Genomic DNA, 26,046 nt, shown 5'->3' on the forward strand with positions numbered 1-26,046 from the left:
TCAGGTAAAATGTTCTCTGTCTCCTTATTCTGTCAACAATAGAAATATCTGGGGAGAAGTGGCTCCTGCTCATGGTCCAACATGAACTTCGGTATGATGCTATTAATTTGAATTGAATTGCACACTAAGTCCATATCTTTAATGTTACATGTAATTGCCCTGTTTCTGCACATTTATCCATAGGTAACAGCAATGGTGACTAGTTTTGACCACTATGAATGTAAATCAAAAGATGTCGAAGGACAAAAATTTACTTGTAACAGGTATCTGCCACAAAGGTCTTGTTACAGTTATCAGACTAGTAACAGACATTTAATGTGTTGAAAAACATTGAGACACTAGGAAAAAAGGAAATACCACAGGCTTGTTTATGTGTATACCTAGATCTTTGACGCAGATTTGAGAGGATGGGAGTGTGTTACTGATCAATTTGTTGCATGAATGCACATTTCAAGCACTGTTCACCAGCAGATACGATTTCTACATTGCAGTCTGAGTCATCATCTATGTTACACAGATTCTGAAATGATTGTGCTAATCTTGAAGTGGTCACAAAGGGAAGACTTGCGATATGGATGGGTGTAGAATATTGAATATGTGATCCATATGTAGAGTAACACAACTTTATTGAAGCCAATGAATACAAGACAGCCATACATGAACAGAGCAAGTTGCAGCAGTCAGAGTGAGTCCACAAAGTCACTCTCGCTTGACTGTGATGTGGTTGCTATGGTTGACAGCCACCAGCACTGCAGAGCATGAAGGAGCGACGCCAAAGTCATCGAGGCAACGTGGCAATTAACATGGTCCATCAGGAGATAGAAATTGGACGAAAGTGATCGAAGGGTAATGGTTGTAAGGGCAAAGGAAAAAAAGTGCCAAGGCAAGCACCAAGGGAAAAAAACCTCTGCGACAGTAGGACGGGTAGTAAGGGCAGTAGCGGCTTGCTATCTGCGACAGTGCATGCAAGGTGTGGTTATGTTAGTGCGAGGTATCGTGCATCGTTACCTTTGTCGTTGCTGGAGCTCGTTGCGGTACTTGCTGCAGTTGCTGCATCCCTGCAACAGTTCAAGGTCATTGTACATTAGTGAGCGATCAGTCATAGATCGGCTCACAGATGGTATAGGGGGTGTGTGTGTGGTTGGTTTGCGTGCTGTGTACAGTACGGTTTCCCTGCAGTTGCCTGTTTTTCAGCTGGTCAAACATCTGGGGTTGCCAGTAATAGCTGTGTTGCAGGGGCTTGCCAGTACTGTCGTGTTAGCGTTCAATGGACCATAGATGTTTAGTTCCTAGCCAGTAGTGTCTTTGGTCTGTTATGCTTCCATCTATAGTTGTGGTCGTAGCTACTCAGAGAAAGGATAAACGGGTTGCGTGAGTGTCTCGTGTTATTGTACAGTCATGTGGAGAGTTTTTGGAATACCTGCATGATAGTATCTAGCCGGTATTCCCGGAGAAGGTCCGCGATGCGTGTGTAGCGCGGAGCGTCGCTTATGATTTTGAGTACTTTGTTCTGTATGAGCTGCAGACGGCGCAGGCGAGTTGGTGCAGCATATCCCCAGACAGGGGCTGCGTACATCATCAGGGGTCGAATAAGTGTCATGTACATGGACCTAGACACCCTCCTGTTCAGTGTGCTATGCCTGTTAAGCTTACGGTAGAGTTGTTTGAGCCTCGTGTTAGCTTTGTTGGTTATGTGTTGAATGTGGTCCCACCAGAGTAGTTTCCTGTCCAGCCAGACACTGAGGTATTTGACCTTCTCGCGGAAACGTATTGGGCATGTGTGTAGTGTTATTGGGTTGCAGTGCTGATGTTTGCGCAGTTGCTTCGGTCTTCTAGTGAACAGAACGGCCTCGCACTTGTCGATGTTTACTCTTAACACGCCATTTCACAAGCCAACTTGTGCTGTTGTTATGTGGAACATTTTGAGGTGCCTGTGTTACAGATGTGGTGACAGGTAGAGTAGTGTGTGTGCTGGTATCACTGGTTTGCTGACTGTGTGTCCGTGTGTCAGTGTTTTGTTGTTGTTGGGTACTTTGTTGTGGTGCACGTGTGTTCCCACTCCTGTTACCTCATGGTCGCCTACGCCTTCTCTGGGTTTTTGGTTCTGGGGGTCCTTGTGTAAGTGTGTCTTTCTGTGTGTCGTGTGTAGGTTCACAGGCAGTGGCTTCAGGGGGTGGGGTTGTGTTGTTTTTGGGGACTGGTGTTGGTACCGGTGTGGCTGTAGTGTTGCATGTTGGCTGAGACGGCTGTGTTGTTGTTGCAGTGATTGTGTTAGGTGCATGTGCTGGGCGCAGAGGTTCTGTGGCCTGCTCTGCTCCTCCAGGGCGTGTAGCCATGCCGAATGATACACCATTCCTAACAGGGTTTGGTGCGGGCCTTGGGCGTGTTATGACGTTGGGTGGCTTCGACTTTTGATTTTTGCGCCTCTGCGCCTCTTTGTACACATTGCAGCCCCTGTAGTTGGCCGCATGGCCTTGGCCACAGTTGGCGCAACGGCGTATGTTTTCTTGGATTAGTGTGCAGGCGTGGGATGTGTGTTTGCCAGCGCATCCGCGGCAACGGGGTGCCAGGCCGCAGCGGAGGGCCGAATGACCAAACCGCTGGCAGTTGTTACATTGTTGGGGGACTTGTGGTGGTTCGTATATCTCTACCCCTATGTCCATCAGCAGAAGACTTTTTATCTGCAGAAGGCCACAGGAGGTGGCCGTGTCGGCCATCTCGACCAGGTAGGGTGGTAGACGATGGTGGGAGCAGAAGCCCGTCATCCTGGAAGCACTTTTACAGTTGAATCCTAGGAAGTTGAGTGCCGCTTGTACTGTAGTGTTTTGGGTATTGGGGTCCACTCCCTTTACCACGTACTGCTGTGTTCGTTCTTCAGCAGTCCTGTATGTACAATGTTCAATCCCCTTTTCTTTGAGGAAGACAAGGAGATCTTTATATCCGTTGTTAGTTGACACGTACAGTGAGGCCCTATCCCCAGAGTACTTCATGTGCAGCGTGCAAGGTGTGTGCCTTTCCGCAAATGTTGTGTTGAGGACACTAAGGTCCCCGTAGTGTTGTATTACGACTGGGGGGAAAACCAGTCTTCTGATGTGCGGGCGTAGCTGCGGTTGGTGTTACTGTGGTGTTGCTGACCGCAGGTCGGGTCGTGTTTGTTGTTGTGTTAGTGTTCCTAATCAGAGGTGTGGGTTTCGGTGTAGGCAGCAGCGCCTTTCGGCTACCTTGCGAGTGTGGTTGCTCGCTTGTTTGCGTGCTGTTTCTCGGTTTGCGTCGTGAGCCCTCCACCTGCCAACACCGTTTTACGTTTTGGCATTATGATTAACTTTCACGCTTCGATAATATGATAAATAATTTTAAAAATATTATTTTTAAAGTTTTTAAAAATTTTTCTATGGTGCGCTTCTCGCCTATGTTTGTTCCCTTTTTCTAATTTGTACAATCGCTTTTTGGCGTATATAACTGTACTTTGTCAATATATCCATTTTTTGTAAATATTTCAGTATTTTATCATTATATTTTACCTCACTTTGTATATCATTTCTTCTTTTCATTTTTATTTTAGCTGTATCTTTTCGTATAGAGGGCGGGTATGCTTTGCAGCGCCCCCTTATGTTTTCTCGTTATCATAGTCAATTCTCGATGTATGTTTGACGTCTGCTTAAGCCAGTGTTACTACTATGGGTACATATTCATTGAAAGGTAAATTTGTATGTGCATTTTAAATGGTTTAATGCATCTGTATACATTTAATTGGTTTTACGTTGCTTTATTTACATTTATTGATTTGGTCACTGTTATTAATTATTTTTATTCTTGTATTTGTAGCACCGTGATGGCTGTTAATCATTGAAATCGATTTGCAAAAGTAAATAAAGAAAACATGATTTTGCGACTGGTTGCTGCTTACTTGGTAATTTTAATGATTCAGCTGTTTTCCGCTGAGTCATGCAGAAGTGATGTGGTGACAGCGTGCTGTCCAGCCAGAGAGATGTGCCCGGAGATGCCAACAGCAGAGGAGCAAGGTGGCCAGGAGAAACATGTTGTACTGTCATGTGTGTTTTGTTGCATGCCCGTGATCAGTGACAGCACAGATGCTGAGTGGACTGGAGAATGGGCATGGTCAGACATCTGGTAGTCATTAACAGTCGCAGGGACTGGGGTTACGTGTACACTGTCACACTTGTCATCATGATGGTTGTGTGTCTAGACAGTGAGCTACTCACATGCTATGGTGAGAGCTGTGAGTGTGTCATTATTATGTTGTGGGAGCAACACAATCTCTGTACAGAGTGTGTCAAATGCCACACAGCAGCTGGCCTAGTGTTGCTGAATCACTAAGAACTCGTCAGCTGAGGAGGCACACTGCTTAAGTGTGTAGACAGATGTACTATTGTCTTCCTGCTGTTTGTCTTCAATAGTCAATGTAGCAGGTGGGGGCCAGTGTGAAAGGTCTTCGGATACAATGGCCCACGCCAAAGTACAGTGACGTGATGTGATGTGATGTACGAACAAGGAGAGAAGTAATTCAGCTTAATGTGGCTGCAATGCTGTAGGTTCATCTGTTGTCAATGAGCAATCAAGCAGCAGCAAGTTGTCTGCCGGGAAATGGTTCATTAGAGGATAGGGTGGAAGCCTCACAGAATACTCATCAATACCTGAGTTAATGAAAAGATCACATTCATGTGCACAATCAGAGATGTGAAATCTGGCAGCAGTCATTGTCAGTAGAGTGAGACAAGATTCACTGCTGTGTGGAACATTGAGGCAACTAGAATAGTCCTCTCAGATAGATAAATTCACTGCAAGCATTATTGGGTGGGCACAAGTTGGGTGGCAATCGTACACAAATGTGCCAGTACATGGAACATGGTTGCACAGTGCAAAGTCATTTCTTCTGACTGGCTGCAGGTCACTGCACTGAGCTACAGTAGGGACATACATTATATGATGCTGACAGAAGTGGCTCTGCCTGGGTGCAGTGGACTTGGCTGCAAGAGAGAGCTGTGCAATCATGGCACAGTTGCATTAGTGGGGGCATAGTGTGCTTGGCGGTGTTCTGCTCAGGCCTGGGTGTGAGACAAATGGCAATGTTCTGTGCTGCATGGGTGTGGAGCAGGTCATGGGGAGATGGGGTTGTTGACATGCGAAGATCATCACTCCAGCCAGGCACAATGACATCAGAATCGGAAGTGATAGGGAGAAGTTGGCTGGACTTGGCCACTGTGAGGAAGGAAGGACACTGAGACTGTTGCAGTGGCACATGGTGGCAAGCTTTTCCATCAACAATGTGGATAACACGTCGGTAGGTCATGGAATATTCATGAAGTGAAAGTTCATTTATGACACCACTAGCTAGAAATAAATTGACTACAATTGCAGGCCCAGTTTTGAGGTTATTCTGGACAAACCTGGATATGTTCCATGGTTGTTTTCAGAAATAGGGCAACCAGAAGCAGCAAGGGCAGTTTGTGCATGATGCGAAATGTTTGCTGTCCATGGCAAATGGAAGCAAATCCGTGCACCCAGAATGTTGCAGTCCAGCCAGTGCATAGGATTTCTGCAAGTAGGGCATGGTGTCGAGGTTCCACAGTAGAGCATTGGTCATTGTCAATTGCTCAGCATCATAAGTCGAATCAGAGTTGAAACACTTCACTTACACAGTTTATGTCTAAAGATGGTGGAAGAGATAGTTGAAAGCACTGTCTTGTCCAGAGCAGAAACCATTGGCATGATGTGCGAATTTTGGCGGTCAGTGGTTCACACTGGTTGCATTGTCATAACAATATGAATGTGAATTTTATTTGTATGGGGTCATCACAAGTTGTTGGGACCAGTGTAGAAGATCAAATAAATGATCTGTATGTAGAGTAATACCACTTTACAGAAGGCAATTTTCATGAGACATCTGCATATGAGCAGAGAACAGTGCTGACTAAAGAGAGATGATTAAAGAGTCAGAGAGAGAGAGAGAGAGAGAGAGAGAGAGAGAGAGAGAGAGAGAGAGAGAGAGAGAGAGAGAGAGAGAGGGAGAGGGAGAGGGAGAGGGAGGGGGGGAAAGTGGGGGGGGGGTCCACAAAGTCTCTCTCACTTGTCAGTCATGTTGTTGTGATCGATAGCCACATCAAATGTGAGTACTGGCTATGTACAAATAATATTTTAGTTTTCCCTTTTTTGTGCGACTTCTTTTTCCATACTGTAATGAGCATTTTTATGTAAAATGCGACAAATGAACACCGTATGGTAAGATATTTTTGTGGGCTTGTCTATTATAAAGATAAAATTTGTTACGAAGTGTCAATAGAAAAGTTATGGACAAACATGTATTGCAAATTAAATTTCGTTGTTGTTCATGCCACTTCCATTTTGACTTGTTACAGAAACCATTTTGCAACACTGCCACAGCATATTGTATTAAAACAGAGACACAGCAATACAAACAAGAGGAGTAGAAAACAAAAAAATAATTAGCTCTATCCCTTTTTTGCTATGACAAAAAATTAGTGACAATCAACTGTGACACGTCACAAACAACTGATACTTCTTTCAAAGCTTTAAGCCAAGTTATCCTAGGTATCAAATGCAAATTACTAAAATGCTTATGAAACACATGTACAAAACAACCCATTTTGGATGTGATTTGTGTAAAACAGCCATGTAATGACATTCAAAATCTGTGGATCACTTATGGGCAATCATTACACAGCACCAAAATAACATGAGTTTGGTGGCAATGTACCTTGGTGACAAAAAACTTCTATAGATCCATATGGCATAGGTATGATGTAATAGATATATGACATGATACACTTTATTTACATAAGCCAGTAGACAATATAACAAGTGGGTCAGTTCTACTTTAAGCACAGTGTATGCTAAAAGTTCACGGTCAATGCCAGTGAGTCTCCATCATCTGTCTGGGCTGATAGTCAGCAAGGTTACATGATATTGCCCAATGGTGTTTGTGCATGGCATCTCACTTTGCTTTTCTGTGCATATGTGTATCCAAACTTTACAGTCTTTTTTGACATTTGACCACAAAAAATGACCTGTAACAATTTGTGGTGATTGGGTGCCAGGGTGCGATTGAATGTGTAGCTGGACAAAAATGATCTTGGGAAATGGTTGTGGTACTAAGGGAAAGTTCAGTTTTGTGAGACATCACACAAGATCTGCTTTGTTGTGCCTGGTATCAGGTGGTGTTCAATCTTAAGGTCTTGATACTGTTTGTCCTCCTTTTGAGCTTCTTCAAATTCACCATTACTGATTTTTGGACAGACAGCATTGAACTGTGTTAGAGAATCATTGACAACGTTGTCCATGACATTCAGGTGACATACATCAGTTGGGAATCATGCAATGTAGTTGAGTTGGTGTCAGTGAGTGGGGCACAAGCCTTTTGGTGGGTTACAGATGATTCTACTAGCAGCCAATGATCCATATAGATGATTAGTGGTAAGCCTTCCACATTGTCCGTAAACTGATATACTGCTTTGTAGGCCACAAGAAGTTCACAGTCGTAGGCTGACCATTTGTTTTGGGAGGAAGTCAGTTTCAGCAAAAAATATTTCAGTGGTTGTTGGATACCTGCTACCTCTTGTCGGAATACTGAACCGATTGTAGGGTCAGTTGTGTCTGCTGTTATTATTAACTGTGTACACAGAAGTGGGTGTGCCAGGGTTGTTGCCCAGATGAGATTGTCTTGTAGCTCGTCGAAGGCTGTCTGCATGTCAGTAGTCCACATTAGTTTTCAGTTGCCATTATTTATTTATTTTTTTTCCTTTTTCAGCTTCTGTGAATTGTGCCTGAATGAATGGTAACTGCTTGTGGTAGTTGGCGCCTATAGAAATTAATCATCCCTAGGAAATGGCATAGTTCCTGCAATTCTTGTGGTGATGGTAGTTGATGGGTGAGTTCTGTCAGTAGTGGTGTAGGGTGGATGCCCACAGCGTTAAGTATGTGATAGAGAAAACTAACCTCAGGTTATGAATGGTGGGCTCCATGTGGTTCCTAAATCATGCAGTGACCGTAAACCGTAAAATTACCAAATATGCAGCAACCAGTCACAAAATAGTGTTTTATTTATTCACCTTTGCAAATCGATTTCAACTAATTAACAGCCATCATCGGTGCTTTCAACAAATATGTCATATTGGCATATTGGTTGCCAATATATCATATGTAATATTGACATATTGGTTGAAAGCACTGATGATGGCTGTTAATCAGTTGAAATCAATTTGCAAAAGTGAATAAATAAAACTTGATTTTGCAATTGGTTCCTGTAATTTAACCTCAGGTTGACGCAGTTGGCTTTTTTCATCATTGATAATGATACCATTTGCCAAAAGGATATTGTAAACTTGTTTATAATGAGCATCATGAGTGTAATTATCCTGAGGGAAATTTAGAACTTTGTCAGGCTGAGCATAGCAGAAGCATAGTCCACAAACCACTGTCAGGATTGGACTGAGTTTTTGAGGTCACATGGCATAGAAAGGTACTCCAACAGGCCAAACAGTGCCATGATTGCTACCGTTTACACATCTTCTGTGTTCACCAGTGTTTAGTGATAAGCTTGTTTACAGTCCAGGAACCTGAAGACAGAGTCATTCTTTAGATAGTAACAAAGTGCTGTATTTTAGGTATGGGGTAACTGTCAGTAATAGTACATGGATTAAGAGTTCTGTAGTCACTGCATAAACATAAGGTGCTATATTTCTTTGTCACTATTGTAATGGGTGAAGCCAACAAACTATCTGGGTGTCTGACTATTCCTGCTTTCAGAAGTTCATTGACTTCTGCCTTGGCCATGTGAAGTTTATCTGGTGCGAGCCAGCACGGTTTGTATTGGACAGGGGCACCTAGTGTGGTGAGGATCCTGTGTACCATTCTGTTTGTGATGGCTTACTGGTGAATAACACTCACAAAAAATGTATGGGTTGCTGTGAGGTTAGGGAGCACTGGAGCATGGAGTACATTAGTAACCTTGTGGGTACATGGAGGCTGTGTAGGCGGCAACTGTTACTGTGAGCTAGTCATAAGCATACTGGAAGAGTTAAGCACCTGTGTGCTGGAATCGTCATTGATGGGTGAGGTTGGTTGAAGATTTTGTAGGTGGTGTCATGCTGTGGTGAGCTCTCCAGATATTTTTCATATTGTGAGTCATATTATTTTGTTTGCCCCATTGATTGTGTGGAGACTCCAGTCAGGTCTCGAAGTAAAGAAACTGGTTTTGTTGAGTTTTTAGAGGGCAATGATGCAATCAAGTAGATGATGGTAATGGTCATCAGTTGTGATGCACTTTTGTTTGTCAGATGTAGAAGCTGTAGTGGAGAAATGCTTTGTTTTTAGGGAGGTGTGGTTGATGATGCAGGCGATCATACCCCCTATGTCACATTGGGCGAGTGTACCATTGAAAAGATTGAGAAGGAGCAAGGAGTGGTTGAGGAAATTGGTACCAAGCAATGGTTTGTCAACATTTGCAATCAATAAATCCCATGTGATCACCATATCTAGACCCATATTCATACCCAGATTCATACATGTGATCACAGAATCAATTGCTGCATAAAGCTGTGAGGTTGTTTGGTTGCAGGCAATGGAAGGTGAAATCAGAGGTACCATACTGATTTCAGAGTCAAAATCAAGAAAATAGTATTGTTGTCCAAGTTGATCCAAGATACAGTTTCTGCCATTGTCATGTGTTGGTGAAGTGTGTGATAATCCCATGGTACTTGAGATGAGGTGACTTGCATTGCAATCATGGCTCAGTGTGCCTATTGTGAGCCATTGGCTCAATTAGTCATTGGCTTTGTCCTTTCCCAGTGTAAAATGCATCAGTCTTTTCATTCATACATGTTCATACCAAAATACATTTATCTACAAGTAGATTCTGCTAGCAATTTTTGCACAAGATACTGATTATACTGATACTGATTATCGAAGTCTCTTTGCATTTCTGAATGAGTTTCTAATTATGTCACCTTCCCATCCACCACTGTGTCATATGCAAACATCCTCACAAGGCTACAATACTTTCTCTATCAACTCATTTGTATATATCATGAACAGAAGCAAACCCATTAAACTACCTTCAGTTCTGACAATAACCCCCTCAGTTAAGACAAACATACTGAGTTCTGTTTACTAGAAAATCTTCAATCTAATTTCACCTCTGTTCAACTATTTTGGATGCACATATTTTATTTATCATATGACAATCCAGAACTGTGTAGGAAGAGAAGAAACTCAGCATTAACCTGATCTTTACTATCTACTGCCTTCCAGATCTCATGAAAGAACAAAGCAAAGTGGGCTTCGTACAATCAGTGCTTGCACAAGGTATGTTGATTCCTATGAAGGAGTCGTTCAGTTTCCACAAAAATCATAATATGTGGGCACAACATATTTTCCTAACAACTTTATAATGGACTCAATCATTCCTTGGGTACATAGTATGCACTTTGTGATGCTGCCAGTTCTCTGAACTTTAATCACTATACTGGACTTCACCTTTCTCTGTTATGTACTAAGCAGCAGCTATACTGGTTCCATTTGGCTGTGTGTTTGTGTGTGTTTTCTGTTCATGATTTACATTTTTGTAACTGTCAAGTGCAAGCTTTTCTAACTGCAGCTGTACAAAGAAGTACACTGTTTTGTGTGTGTTTTCTGTTCATTATTTACATTTTTGTAACTGTCAAGTGCAAGCTTTTCTAACTGCAGCTGTGCAAAGAAGTACACTGTTTCATTTGTGAGTTGACTGAGCTTCTTGTAAAAAGCAACTTACTGTGAATTTCCTCTGTGCTCTTTAGCTTAAACTCCAGAATTTTGTGCATGTTTGTGTATTTATGAGGCACAGTTCCACATTTTAATAACTGCCTAGAGTATATTTCTGCCATCTTTAGTGCATATAGCAACTATGATTGATGTGTTCAGATGTGAGCTGAGTTGGTGAACTTTCCTTCACAGCTCTGGGCAGTACTGGCCTTCAGTCACACAGCTTGAAGCTGTTGCCAGTGGACATGGGGATCTGAGGGACATCCAGCACATCCTATATGTCCCCCAATCAGTCCACTACTTATGCTGCCCTGGGTACTGCCGCTACTGAGGTTGACCCCTCTTCTGTGTTTGGGTGGAAGGCCATTCTGAGGGCCTCCCCATTTTGTCTAATGAACAGGTTTCAGATGCTGAATGTATCTGTTAAGCATTATGAACCAGATGCAGTCACTTTTCCTGTTTCAGGGAAAGCTTTTCAGCCTGCAAGCTCTGGGCACTCACAGAGAATGAGTTTACTGGTAGTTTGGAGCTCCAACATTAGGTGCATAATGAAGCCACCTAAAGATATGGCTGCTAAGGAGGGGAAGGAATCCAGTATGCACTTTGTGGACATACCAGGAAGTCATTCCAGATGTGGATGCCATGAAGAGCACAGGGTACAGCCAAATGCAGGTACTGCCTCATATCAGTACTAACAGCGTGTGTCACTTTGGACTGGAAGAGATTGTCTCTGGTTTCCTCTGGACACTAAAATATGTTATGGCCAATCTACATAGGACAAAATTGTCACCATAATAAAATAAGATAAATCAGAGCTTGCGCAGAAAAATTTAAGTGTTTGTTTTTCCTATATACTATTTGAGGGTGGAACAGTACAGAAATAGCATGAAGGCAGTTCAGTGAATCCTCTCTGAGGCACCTGATTGTGAATTGCAAAGTAATCATTTAGATGTAGATACTGTAATAATTGCATCCTGGTCATAACATGACATGTCTCTTCCAAATGTCTTCCACTTATTTTGGAGGTTTCAGGGGTACACTGGTCAAAAGACTTTTTCAAATGACAGTGAGCTTCAAGAGAGAGTGATGAACTGTTCAGGGAGTACGCCACATTTCTGTGAGACTAGAATTTGAAAAAGGCTGTACTCAGGCTCATAAAATTTTTAGATAAAAACTTTGTGAGGAAATAACTGAAGGTGTGGTTACATAGACATCAAGTTAATAAGTTTAAAGATGAGCCTCACAAATTAAATAAGGGAAAGACTTACAGCATGTCTCGGTAAGAAAGAGAGAGAGAGGGTTGGTATAAATGACAGGCTTGATTTACCCAGTCATTCATTTACACATTGTGTGCCATGAATCCCATCATGCCTTCTGGAATTAAAAATCAGAAGCAACTGCTGAAGACCACTTCCGTAAATTGTACAAATAACAAATTATGACTAATGCAAAATCCACCCATGCCAAAAATTATTGGAATTACTGCTACATTACTTTGTACAGAGTCCTTTTCAATGTTTATGGAAAATAAAGTGCCATACAGATAATACTGAAAGGAACTGAAAGCTTGTGACACATTTTTAGGCAAACCAATATTTACTTAGCTATCATTAAAATTTTGTATCTCTCAAAGAACAAGTCAGAACATGAAATTGACTAATTCATATGTGAATTTCTCTATAAATACTTCACATCACGATAAATATTTCATGTCGCTATAAATATTTCATGCAGCTGCTTCATCTAAGCACATTGTTCATAAAATGCACACAAAATTCAGATGTGAACCACGTGAAAGAGGGTCATAACTTTGGTAAAACTATACTTTCTACAAGCTTGGCACTACCTGCCTGTTCTCACTGAGTGAGTATGGCATACTTTTCCATGTACATAACCACTGTGTGGTTTCAACAAGAACTGGTAAGAATCATGCATTGTTGCTTATTCCGACATATGCTCAAGGTTAAATCTGTTCCAGCCATAGGCATTTCATGAAGGTTGCAATTCACATTTAAGTGCTTGCCAGAGGGTTCATCAAACCACAATCATACTATCTCTCTACCATTCCACTCCCGAACAGCGCGCGGGAAAAATGAACACCTAAACCTTTCTGTTCGAGCACTGATTTCTCTTATTTTATTTTGATGATCATTCCTACCAATGTAGGTTGGGCTCAAAAAAATATTTTCGCATTCGGAAGAGAAAGTTGGTGACTGAAATTTCGTGAATAGATCTCACCGCATCGAAAAACGTCTTTGCTTTAATGAATTCCATCCCAACTCGCGTATCATATCTGCCACACTCTCTCCTCTATTACGTGATAATACAAAACGATCTGCCCTTTTATGCACCCTTTCGATGTCCTCCGTCAATCCCACCTGGTAAGGATCCCACACCGTGCAGCAATATTCTAACAGAGGACGAACGAGTGTAGTGTAAGCTGTCTCTTTAGTGGACTTGTTGCATCTTCTAAGTGTCCTGCCAATGAAATGCAACCTTTGGCTTGCCTTCCCCACAATATTATCTATGTGATCTTTCCAACTGAAGTTGTTCATAATTTTTACACCCAGGTACTTAGTTGAATTGACAGCCTTGAGAATTGTACTATTTATCGAGTAATCGAATTCCAACAGATTTCTTTTGGAACTCATGGGGATCACCTCACACTTTTCATTATTTAGCGTCAACTGCCATCTGCCACACCAGACAGCAATCTTTTCTAAATCGCTTTGCAACTGATACTGATCTTCAGATGACCTTACTAGATGGTAAATTACAGCATCATCTGCGAACAACCTAAGAGAGCTACTCAGATTGTCACCCAGGTCATTTATTTAGATCAGGAACAGCAGAGGTCCCAGGACGCTTTCCTGGGGAATGCCTAAACTGTATATTTTGACAGTAACTGTCACAGTAAAGACAAAAAGAACTGTAAGAGGTATTTTTGTCTGTAAATTATCTGCACATTCTGCAGGCACTGTTTCTATGAGGGTAATTCCAAAAGTAAGGTCTCTTATTTCTTTATAAGTACATAGACCTGTTTATTTCTCCAATGGTTTACATCAGTTTACAACTTGAACATTTAGCATTTTTGTAGATACTGTGGCAGTTTTTGTATGCCCATGTCATACCAGCTTGCTGTCATGCTGTTCAGAAAGTTATGAACCTCTTCTATCACCTTGTCATTGGAGCTGAATTGCTTTCTGTCCAAATGTTCTTCTAACCTAGGGAACAGGTGATAGTCACTGGGTGCCAAGTCAGGACTATAGGGTGGATGGGTGATTATGTTCCACAGAAACTGTTGCAGCAGAGCAACGGTTTGCTGAGCGATGTGTGGGTGAGCATTCTCATGGAGAATGTGTATGCCCTTGCTCAACATTCATCTTTTCCCATACTGAATTGCCCATTTGAGTTTTTTCAGAGTCTCACAGTACCTGTCAGCATTAATTGTGGTCATAGCAATTCAGCTCTAACAACGAAGTGAAAGAAGAGCTTCATAACTTTCTGAACAGCATGGCAGTGAGCTTGTATGGAAAAATGGAAATGAGCGTTTGGCGTCATTGGCCGGGAGGCCCCTCGCGGGGCAGGTCCGGCCACCATATCGCAGGTCTTATTACATTCGGCGCCACATTGGGCGACCTGCACGCCGGATGGGGATGAAATGATGATGAACACAACACAACACCCAGTCCCTGAGCGGAGAAAATCTCCGACCCAGCCGGGAATCGAACCCGGGCCCAGAGGACGGCAATCCGTCACGCTGACCACTCAGCTACTGGGGCGGACAGCTTGTATGACATGGGCATACAAAAACTGCCACAGCGTCTACAGAAATGCACCGACAGAAATGGTGATTATGTCGAAAAATAGCTAAATCTTCAAGCTGTAAACTAATGTTAACCACTGTAGAAATAAACAGGTCTATGTGCTTATAAAATAATAGGAGACCTTACTTTTGGGATTATCCTCAAATATGCATCAAACGGTCACCCTGCATATATGTATGTATATTAGAAGAAAAACAGCTACAGTGAAGAAAGTGACTGCCACCCCTCCTTTACTACTCAACTGCTGTTTTTTGTCTGAGACTTCAAACAAAGCATTTATGTAGCTTTACACAGATCACTTCCAAACTTTCTGTAGGCTGCAAAATTAAGATTGGTTTAATGCAAACATCCTACATCTTGCATCCTAGAGTCCAAATATTCTGATAAATTATGGTTATTAAGGTAGTCTTTGACTTTTTTTAATATCTGGAGATTTATATCTTCCTTTCTGATGTCAATTTCTTATCCCATGTACAGGTGTTAATGTGCTTCTTTTCTTTTGTTCCCAGTAATGAGAAACTGGTAATCCAGTTAGACACGACTAACAAGGTACCACTGCTTAACATGGCAGCTCTTGGACCATCCTACTTCAGCCTGTCACCTGAAGAGGGCATCCGGGATTGTGAATACTTCTTCCCACCAAAGGAAGAAACATTTGAGGAAGAAGAAGAGGGTGAGGAGGAGGAGGAAGGAGAAAGGGAGGAAGAAGAGGAAGATGAAGAGGCATTCCTGGCAGCTGAGGAGGCTAAACTGAGGGGAGAAGAACCAATTCCAGAAGAAGGTGAAGAAGAAGCTGAGGAAGGTATATTATTATTGCTGTTGTTATTAATTACAACAAAGTTTTCATGTTTCTATGGCAACATTTCAGTTAGTGCATTTATAATATACATACTCAATTACTTATGACCAAAATTCGGTTAATTTATCACTACACATGGTCTTTAGTCTGCTTTGCAGTGTGTCAGGGGAGGACTTTAAGACCTCCCTCAGTAGCCTGAGGCATTCCATGTTCACGTTACATATAAACAAATGTGCGCCCACAGATTTTTTTCAATCTAGCCTCTGGATTTGGTCACCTTCCTCCATTTTCAGTTTACTTCTAATATCAGCCCATGTCCTGCATCCCTTTGCACAAGAAAATGAGCTGTGCATATTTTGGGGTCAGCAGGAAATGGAGAAATGGTGCCCCTAATCCAGTGCCCCCAATCCCTGCATTTGCATGAAAATGAAACACCACACAAAAATCTTACTTATTTTTTTTATCTCAATAGATTGATCAGAAGTAGCTGCTTACCAAAATCTTGATCACTTGCAATTTAATTATTACTATTAAACAATGGAAAGACCAGGATGGAATAACAATAGTATTAGAAAAAGGAGGATTGCTACTCACCACAAAGGAAATGTGTAGAAGTGCACACAGGCTGAGTGAGAAGACTGCTAAGCATTTAAGATTTCACACAAAAATGCTTTTTTATCAGAAAAAGAAAACACACACATTCAAAAAAGCACAACTGACCCACACGTGACCACTGTCCCCAGCCACTGTGGCCAGCTGTTGGACCACAGCAGCTGCAGACAGTGGCCATGTGTGTGTCAGTTGTGCTTTTGTAGCTATCTATCCTTTTCATAATATTGCAATTGTTAATATTTCTGTATTAGCATTAATAATGAAAGTTATAAATCTATTGTGTGCAATGTTTTTGAGGCAAATTTAGTGAGAAAATCACATTTTCTTTTAAAAATCCTGTTGCTTCACCATAGTCCTGAACTCCCCATCCAGGGACAGCTTCACAGACAACTACTGCATACTCTTTTTTCCATAATAAATTATATTACTCAAATAAGGTATAAAAATCTCCAGTGCTAAGAAAAGGCAGCTACATAATGAACTAAGATATAATAAAAGTACTGACTCTGTTGAATATGTTAGACAATGCAAAATAGCCTCTAGGAAAGTTGTCAAGGGAGCAAAGCAAATGGAAAATACTCGTTTAATGCTAAGACATGAGAATAAACCAAAGGTAATGTGGTCAGTTGTGAAATCTGCATAAGGTATTAAACCATCTAGTCATGAAATTTGTAAAATCAAACTTGGAAATAAGGTTATTGTGAATCCAGCTCAGATTTCACAATGCTTCAATTAATTATTCATTAACACAGCAAAATCAGATGTCAGTGTTGCAGATTATGACAGCAAAGCAGGTCTCTTCAGATCCGATCAAATGTTGGAATGCTTCACAAAATTTAAAGCGGGGTCAGAAACGGAAGTAGATAACATTATATTAACACTTAAAAAATTTTGGGATGGGATACCCATAAAAGTTCTAAGATTTATGCATAAAATAATAGGGCGCACACTATCTTTAATAATAAAGGGCACCCACTATCTTTAATAATAAACCAGTCTTTTGAACATGGATGTTTGCCAGTGCTGCTTAAGTATGCAGAAGTAAAACTGTTGTTTAAAAATGGGTCAAGAGAGGACATGGGAAATTATCATCATATCTCTTCTCCCAGCACTGGTAAAAGTATTTGAAAAAGCCACTGCCATCCAGATTCAAAATATAATTGAAAAATATGAGCTTATTTGGAAAACTCAATTTGGCTTCCAACACAGAAAAAGTGGTACAGATGCAATAAACAAGTTTGTTGATAAGATTAGCACATCATTAGACAGTAACAATAAAGTTGCACGGATCATTGCAGGGATTGTTTGTGATCTCAGAAAAGCTTTTGACTCAGTAAATTATGCACTTCTTACCCACAAACTTGACAAGTATGGAATTAGGGGTAGTACTTTACAGTGGCTTATTTTATAGCTGTGCAATAGGAAACAAAGAGTGGTTGTCTCTAAAAATGCAGCAAATTACTTTCCCAAATGCAAGACAGTAACACAAGGTGTCCTTCAAGGTTCTATTCTAGGACCAATTTCGTTTCTATTCTACATTAATGACCTATCAATCAATATAAATGCCCCATTGGTCTTCTTTGCAAATGTCTGTATTAACTGAAGAACAGGAGCCAGAAAGTATTTGTATCAGCATCATCAATAGAACAGATCATTTATCAACATCCCAGGAAATTAAAATAAATCACAAAAATCAAAATTTAAAAGAATTGGACTCTGTGAAATTTTTAGGATTATACTTACACAGGAATTTAAATTGAAATAAGAGTTGAGTATCTGTTAAACTACATAGCTTTGCATTTGCAATGCAAAAATTAGCTAATGCCACTGACATGGTACAAGGAAAACTGCATAGCCTAGCTACTTCCAGTCAGTTATAAGGTACAGTATTTTTTGGGAGAAAATTTGAGCAACTTAATGTGCATACTGAAATTACAGAAAAGAACTGTTAGAAAGGTGTGGGCTGAACATCCAAGAAAATCGTGTTGTCCATTATTTAAAAATCTGAAATTATTAACAGTGCCTATATATAACAATTTTAATGTAACAATTTAGAATTATTCCAGGAGAACTGCTTTGATCACACTTACAATACAAGAAATAAAAAAATAAAAAATTATGCTCCCTGCTCATCGTTTAAAATTCTATGCTCATACTCCACAGTATACGGGAATTAAAATTTACAACTGACTAAAAGCCAAGAACATTCTGAGAATGAACCTAGAGTCACTAGAAATAAAGCTACTTGATACTCTACTTCAGCAATGCTACTACTCCGTTTAAGTATTCAAGAATGATGAACTGAATATTTCAGCAGGATGTAGTTTATCAATTGTCTTATTATATAAATATGTGAAGGTATCTTTTCACAAAAAGTTACATTAATGTTTAAATCATGTTTTATGTCAATGAAATTGTATAAACCATACTTTGATGTGTCTCCTGTACTCTAATCAAATGATTAGTCACTGCATTTCGTGACTTTCACTGTTAATTACAAAATATGGGACACGGTTCCTAATAGTGTGTGTGATCACCATGAGTGGGAATACACGAACTGCAACATGCTTCCATGCTGGCCACAAGCATGCACCACTAGCATAGTTGACAACTGCTTAAGGGTCACTGGTGAATATGAACACGCTGCAATACCTCTTCCCAATGCATCCCACTTATGCTTGGGTGGGAGGGGGGGGAGTGCCAAATATCCACTCAGCTCTCCCATGTGTGCTGTTCAGAGCGGTCATGCGTTGTCATCCTTAAAAATAAAGTCAGGACCAAATGCACTACTGACTACTGAAAAGATACACATGGGGATGGACTACGTGGCATTCGCCTGCTTTACTTCTTCGCTGATGGTCCTCAGTGTCAACATACTGTGTTGTGATACTGGCTGAAAAAATAGGGGGTGGAAGGACAGTACAGACTACTGAAAATAATGTAGCAGACAGGTGCACAGTTGAATTTAACAGTTCTTTACTTCCACTGTTCACGACCTCACTATATTACACAGTTATATGGACAGTGCAGTATTGTTTAACTTTAGATAAACCTCATTAATAGTTTGCAGGCAAACGTCCACATACTGCTACAATAGTTTACTGTTGAACACCTATGAGCAGTAAAAGCTTAACCACAAAGTTCATAGTTCTTGAAGAAGAGAAAGGTATGTATGGAATACACACTGTCATTGTTTTAACACACAGCCTAATTGTATTACACTTATTTCACAGTTAAGTTGAAGCACTGTTGTTGATCTAACCAACACGAGTTTCTTGTCTGAAACTCAGCCATGGACTGACTGTCTCAGGACCAAAAATCGGGCCCTTATATATCCTCACAATAATAGGTACTGAAACTACATATTGTTTTAAGTTAAATTTATAGAAATTACAGTTAAAACTTAACTCATTAAATTAACTGAATACATCGAGAAATTGGATCTTTTCAACAGTTTCTTCTACTACAAGAGTTAGCCCCAATTATTTGTTTAAATCATTAAAGTAACAAATATCATTACACACACAATACTTTTGACAAAACTGTTAATTACTTTGGAACTAATTAAGAGCTGACTTTGCTAACATGTTTTTGAATAGAGCCAAATAGATCCTTTAAGAATATCGTTAGTTGTTCCTTCAAATATTTATAATTAGTACAGACTTTCTATTTGTTTGTAAGTCAACAATAGAATTTAAGTTACAAAACCATTACTGATTTCACCCTATAACAAAAGATACTAACTAATAATAGTCAAAATAAATTTGAAAACCAATTACATACATAAAACTAAGCGCAGAATTATATCTGGTGGTATATTCTTTAAAACTGAGGGTCAACCTTTCTCTTTTATGGAAATGCAAATTATACTCTTGTATGTTAATGGTCATTAGTCAGACATGAAAAAATAAATTTTAAGGGGGCAGATGGGAAAACAGGAGAGGAAATAAAAATACCCTACTTGCTTCTTCACAGCTAAAGTGTCAAAATAACACTGACAGATGAGTGTGCCATCAACAACAATTTGGAGGTCATAATGCCCATGCAAAATTACACTTCGTCACACAATAACACCTGGACCACCAAATGCTCAGGTTTGACAATGTTCCTATGTGGGTCATGTGTTCCCACCTCTTTCTGAGAGTATGTCCAGCATTATCGAACATGATAATTATGGTGGTGCAGATGTTACTGTGTGGAGGAAAGGTACATGTTAATGTCAGTGGATGAGCTCCATTGCTGCCAAAGGAAGTGGGTGATGATATTTTTGGCTCAAGTGGTTCAGACCAATGCAGGTAGGCAGAAGAGAGAGGGTCATACTAGAGCTGTGTCCTTATTTACAAAGGGCCAGTGTGCTCTGGATCTATTCCATGTATGATTCCAAGGTGACTACTGCAAGTTGTACAAACAAAGGAGGCTCAGTGACACTGTAAGCTGGAGCTACACTGAAGTGAACTGTTGATTAATGGTATAACTTGCAACATTATGAAGTAAACATTTCATTTTCTAGCTATCATATCATTACTGAGGTCACCATTATAAATATGACACAGCCTTCATTGTACTGGCTGGGCAGATAGCTGGAATTGCTCCTAACCCAGAATCAGACCTACATCATCAATATCCTGGGACCCTATCTTATCCATTCCATTGACAAACTTACAGCTACATGAGAGGGACAGTTTTCTGTAGAGTAGTTGCTTCAACAAGTACAATAGTACTGAGTAAACAGTATCACACAGTTGTAACCATGAATGTAACAATATTGGACATCCTGCTAGCTCTGCCTCTGCTGTGCACAGCCTTCACCTATGTTAAGCAGAGAACTGTTGACCTGACTGAATCTTCAGTACATCAGTTGCCAGTAGACTGTTGCTAGTGGGCTGGATTACCAATAGCTGATATGGAATAATTAGGTGAATTTTGGTATGGACATTGCTTTGATAACTGTAAGGAATTCATTGAGAGAATCTGTTTCCTGTAAGTAGTTATTAGATAAGTAAAGAATCTGGTAATATTACTGTGCTAGTCTGTAAGTGGTCATATGGTGGGATAAATAGTCATAAAAGCCAGTGGACTAATGCCATTTAAGTTAAGTGTACAGCCAAAGAACCTTATGATTTAAGCTGGGTACTTGTAAGGAAACATTACTGTACACAGTTATCAGTTTGTAGGATGTATGCTGAGTCTTTCCATAATTACCATGAGCTAAGATGTGGAGATCACATCTACAGGAGAGTGGAGCTATGGAATGCCACCACTATTTACCAGCACTGCTGAATAGAATAACAATGCTGCCACAGCTTTGGCTAGAGGCCATGGGAGCAAGCCAGGCTGTAGCTGGCCAAATGTAGTTATGTCAGGGACTTCTTATCAATACAACAAGAACTGTCACTATGACACTGACCAATTATCACATTGTGGGCCAGGCGAGTGATGCCACCGTAATAATGATGACACAGCAGAAAGACAGAACTGCTGCCATGCATGGCCTGATTACTTCACGACAATGCTATAGGCTCTGTTGGGCCTTTGGGACAAGAATGGATGCTTTGGCAAAACAAGTGTGCACCATTCAAGTGTAAAGATCCCTTTTTTTATTTAGATGGATGCAGTCTGAAGCCACAAGTGGAGATCTATGCTGGCCTATGAGTTGACATGTTTCTACAAGCTGCCACCACAAGACCTGGTGTCTACTAACTGTGGGCCTGCTGCTGGCTCTGAATCTGATGTTGCAGATTTAGGCCCTTGCTGCTGGTGGGCCACCCCTGGACCACTCTCAGCCTCATACCCAGGAAGATAGCTGCCCAAGGCCATGGCAATGCAGAGGACTCACTGCCGCTGCCTGCCTCCACTTGTGGGCACTACAGCTGAGAGCTGTCTTCCTATGTGATGTTCACGGTGGGATTCACTGTCCAGACGCACCTCATTCCAGCATTCCCAATGAGTTTCTGGCTTTACTGCAACCTGTGGACTGCCTGCTTGCATCAGTGCCTTCACACTTGTTGTCTTCAGCACATGTCTTGGAGGGAGTTACCATCACAGAGCGTCACCACAACTGTTGTCGTTGGTTTAGAAAAAAACTTTTGATTAATAATGATGTTTCCTCCTGTGATCAACCATCAGTCAAGATCCTGACATCAGCCCAGCTCCTCATCACAACTACATCAGTATAGAGATCACCCACCACCAACTTCTACAGTACAAAGCTTCTGATTTTGATACATAATTTCCCACATCTTGTGTTGTAATTTGTGTCTTTTCACAGTAAATCATCAATTCTCATACAGTTAACAGATGCTATCTGATGCTGAGTTAATTTATACACCTGCAGATTATAAAGAAAAGAATTAATATTTGTCTGACAGACAGCATTTACTTCCAGTTATCTCATGTGACTGTAACCAAGCTATCGACATCAATGCTGCATGTGCTGTAGTGAATCACCACTTACTGTGACATAAGATCTTTGCACTCATGAAGGACTCCAAACTTACCAGCTTGATGTTAGCCTTGCTATAGAATTGCAGGTTTTCTGATTGTTTTCAAGGTCAACAAAGGAATTGTGCAGGCTCCATCCATCTCAGGAATAGAGAGGCTTTGCCAAAATTGCATTTCTTCTGGAATGAATCCTTTTGCACATGCTTTCACCCCAAAGTGCATAGGGATAATGTTGGATCACTTCCCCACTTCTAGAACACACTACTCTAATATCAACCATAAAGTCAGTGCCAGAAATAATATCGTGAGGAAGCTAAATTGGGGTGCAAAATTAAAAGTTCTTATAACCACAGCATTGCTACTCTGCTGCAGAATATCTGTCCCCTGTGTGGTACAGGTCAACTAGTGCCAAATCTGTTGACCCTGCCTTGAACGAAGCTTGCAGGTCAATTACCATGTGCCTAAAACTCGCTGCTAGGAAGACATACTGTCTTGCTGGCACTGTTCCTCCAAGTGCTTGCCAAGAAGTTGCTGCCAATCAAGAACAACTGAAGGTTAACAACATTGAAGCACACCCTACATTTAGCCTTCAACAGTCTCAACTTAGGCTGAAACTGAGGAAGAATTTCCTCTAGATGTCAAACCCTTTGGAACTACATACACATAAGGCAAGACTACCGTTGTTAAAATCTAAGCATGCAGACTTTACTACAGAGCTGCATGTGAATATCTTCCAGATGGTTATAATGAGGACTGTGGTGTTTGGAGGACCCTTAACCAAGTAAGAACTGGTATTAGTTGGGCTAAGTCATTGCTTTCGACATGGGGCTCCACATCAGGGAAGAGCAAATGCAAATGTGGCTAACACAAACAGAATGCCTTATGTGTCAATGCCTTCTCTGTCCACTTTCATGCTCAGAATAAGATTCGTTAGTTGCCCTAACTAATGCCCTAGGTGTGGCTCAGTTTTGGAGAATTGTTATCTGAGTGTAGATTTGATCAATTCCTTCATATTGTTAACCTTTTCTGTTTTTAATCTATTTGCCAGGTGAGTATAATTAAAGTACAGCTACTCCAGAGGTCCAGTGTGAACTGTAATTATTATATGGCAGCAAAACTTGGTAGATATACAAATATGTTAATGTGGGACAGTTTCATACTAGAAAAAAAAAAAAATATATTAGTTCCAATTTTGGCCACCAGGTGCTAATCTGGCACTGTACACTGTTTGTATGGTGGTATAACAGCCATGCTGTAATTTGACAAGCTATAATGTGCATAAACAGTGTGACTATCAAGAAGAGAGACTATGTGCTGTTAGTGAAACTGTTTTGTGTGAACAGGAGAAATTAACTGGTGACATTACTTTGTACTATTGTACATTTGGTAATCGGGGGCTCAAGGATGCAACAGTTTGAAAAAATTCGAAAACATAGTGCCGCACTGCCCGCTGAGCACCTAGCCAGCTGGTTACGCAACCCACCTGGCTCGGCGCTAGGCCGGCGCACCAGCAGACGCGCGCTGTCAGTGAGACAGCAGACGCGCGCTGTCAGTGAGACAGCAGACGCGCGCTGTCAGTGAGACAGCAGACGCGCGCTGTCAGTGAGACAGCAGACGATGTTGCTCATCCAGTGAAAGTCTGGTTAATGCTACCTTCCACGTGAGTTCACCTGACCTGAATCCAAATGACTTTTGGTTCTTTCTACATGATTCGAAGGTCAATATGCTCAAGCACTTTGCTCCGATTCCACCACAACACCTGTGAGGAAATGTTGACCATGTCATGTTATGGATGCAGCATCTTGTTGATATCCCTGATGCTCACAGTGAGCAAGTTGTGTAAGCAGCGGTTAATAATAAAATCAACATTAAGCTTTTCTCACTTGTCTGATCTTTTCTGCCTGTGTTCTGTTCCTAATCCATTACATATGGAAACATATCTACACATCCTTCTTATATTCACAGTGCCAAGTTTCCAACTGGTGACCACAACTGGAACTAATTTTCTTCCATTGTAAATTGATTGCACATTAACAGATTAGTATTTCCACTGTGTTTCACTGCCATACAATAATTACAGTGCTACACTGGACTTCTGTAATAGTTGCATTTTAATTATAACCACCCAGCACATATAACTACTGTTGTTTTGTAATCATGTATGTATTTAATTGTATATATTTAGCATGCTTCTGGCAGGAGATTTAAAAAAATAAAATAAAATAAACATTAATCTATATCCCACAAATAAATAGATTACAGAGACATTGTACTTGCTATGACTGCTACATTCCCCTGAAAGTGAAAGAGTATTGGATTAGTCCAGTTTATGTCACAAAGAAGAACAGCTTAGATTGTTCTTCCCCCTCTCTACCTGTGTTGGGGTCACTGACCTGTTCCATCAGTGGCCAATATGATCCATGAAATGAAAGCATATTCAGTTATGGAAATAGATGTAAATAGTCTGCCTATATCAGATAGAGTGAATCAATCTTGCAAAGAAATATTTTGCAAAGTTGGCAAGTCTTTTCTGGAATTTCTAGTCTTAAAAGTGTGTGTGCACCTTTCCTACATATCCCAGTAATCCCTAATTTCACACAGCTCAATTTTATTGGGAATGGAACCTAAGTGAGGAGAAGTCCAAGAAAAATAATGTTTTTTGATAGAAAAGGTGCCACCCTCATGTACATATTCAGGAACTGAAATCAGATATAGACCTATTGTGGTGTGAATCCTATGCAGATAGAGTACTCCAGAAAAAGCCTAACCAACAAACAGGGTGCCTATTCCCTTTATTTCCTTGATCAGTCCTTTAAAAGCTTCATTACTTGTTAGAAGACATTGTTTGCCTTGTAGACTGCACTCTTCATATGTATACTTCAAAATCAAATGTCACCTCTAGGTACTTGATTCCTCCTAGATTTTAATGAAATGGTGCCTTGAATCTTCTATAAAAAAAGCTTACCAACAGGTTCTTTTAACATCCCTGCTCATCCCATAATTGATTACCCTCTTCTCTATTGTACTATGGTCATTCTCGGGAATTTTGCAATTACTACAATATTACCAAAAGTAAATATTTGTAGCATATTTTACTGTAATCTTGTCCTGTCTTATTTGATACAATTATTACTTTTACATGAGTATTCGAAATATGTCTATAACTGTGTTTGTTTACATTACTTAGCAACTACAAAGATCTTTACAGTGCTGCATTCACACAGCTTTATTGAAATTACAAAGAGAGTTAACTAATTACAACCCAAACTGTTTGTTTTGTATAAACAATGCAAATACAAAGCATTTAAAGTACAAAACATAGGAGTTATATACGAAAATCTGTCAAGATATAGCAGATTTTGGGTGACCTGATTATTGATCTGTTCTTAATGTGTTTTCTCATTCTGGTACATTACAACAGGATGATACTGTCAAATTTTGAAGGGTTATAAAAATTGTCTTTAGGAACACATTGAGGACAGGAACCTCTGTGTAGTAACAGCATAGAATAATGATACAGGATGTCAAAGTTACACTTATTGCAAGGGCAACCTCTTCAGAGCAGTTACACGCTGATGGACTGCAACTGAT

The 26,046-nt window shown here is 40.5% G+C and overlaps 1 protein-coding gene across 1 annotated transcript in view; it reads left to right on the plus strand.

Annotated features, from left to right (window-relative positions):
* The window catches only part of LOC124789105 (tropomyosin-1, isoforms 33/34-like), a 65,096-nt gene that overhangs the window by 30,666 nt on the left and 8,384 nt on the right, over positions 1-26,046 (plus strand). The window contains exon 3 of the mRNA XM_047256393.1: positions 15,113-15,276. Coding sequence (XP_047112349.1) covers positions 15,113-15,276 — 164 coding nt within the window. The remainder of the gene's footprint in view (positions 1-15,112; positions 15,277-26,046) is intronic.

Source organism: Schistocerca piceifrons, chromosome 3 (genome assembly GCF_021461385.2).
Source record: "Schistocerca piceifrons isolate TAMUIC-IGC-003096 chromosome 3, iqSchPice1.1, whole genome shotgun sequence".
Lineage (NCBI taxonomy): Eukaryota > Metazoa > Arthropoda > Insecta > Orthoptera > Acrididae > Schistocerca > Schistocerca piceifrons.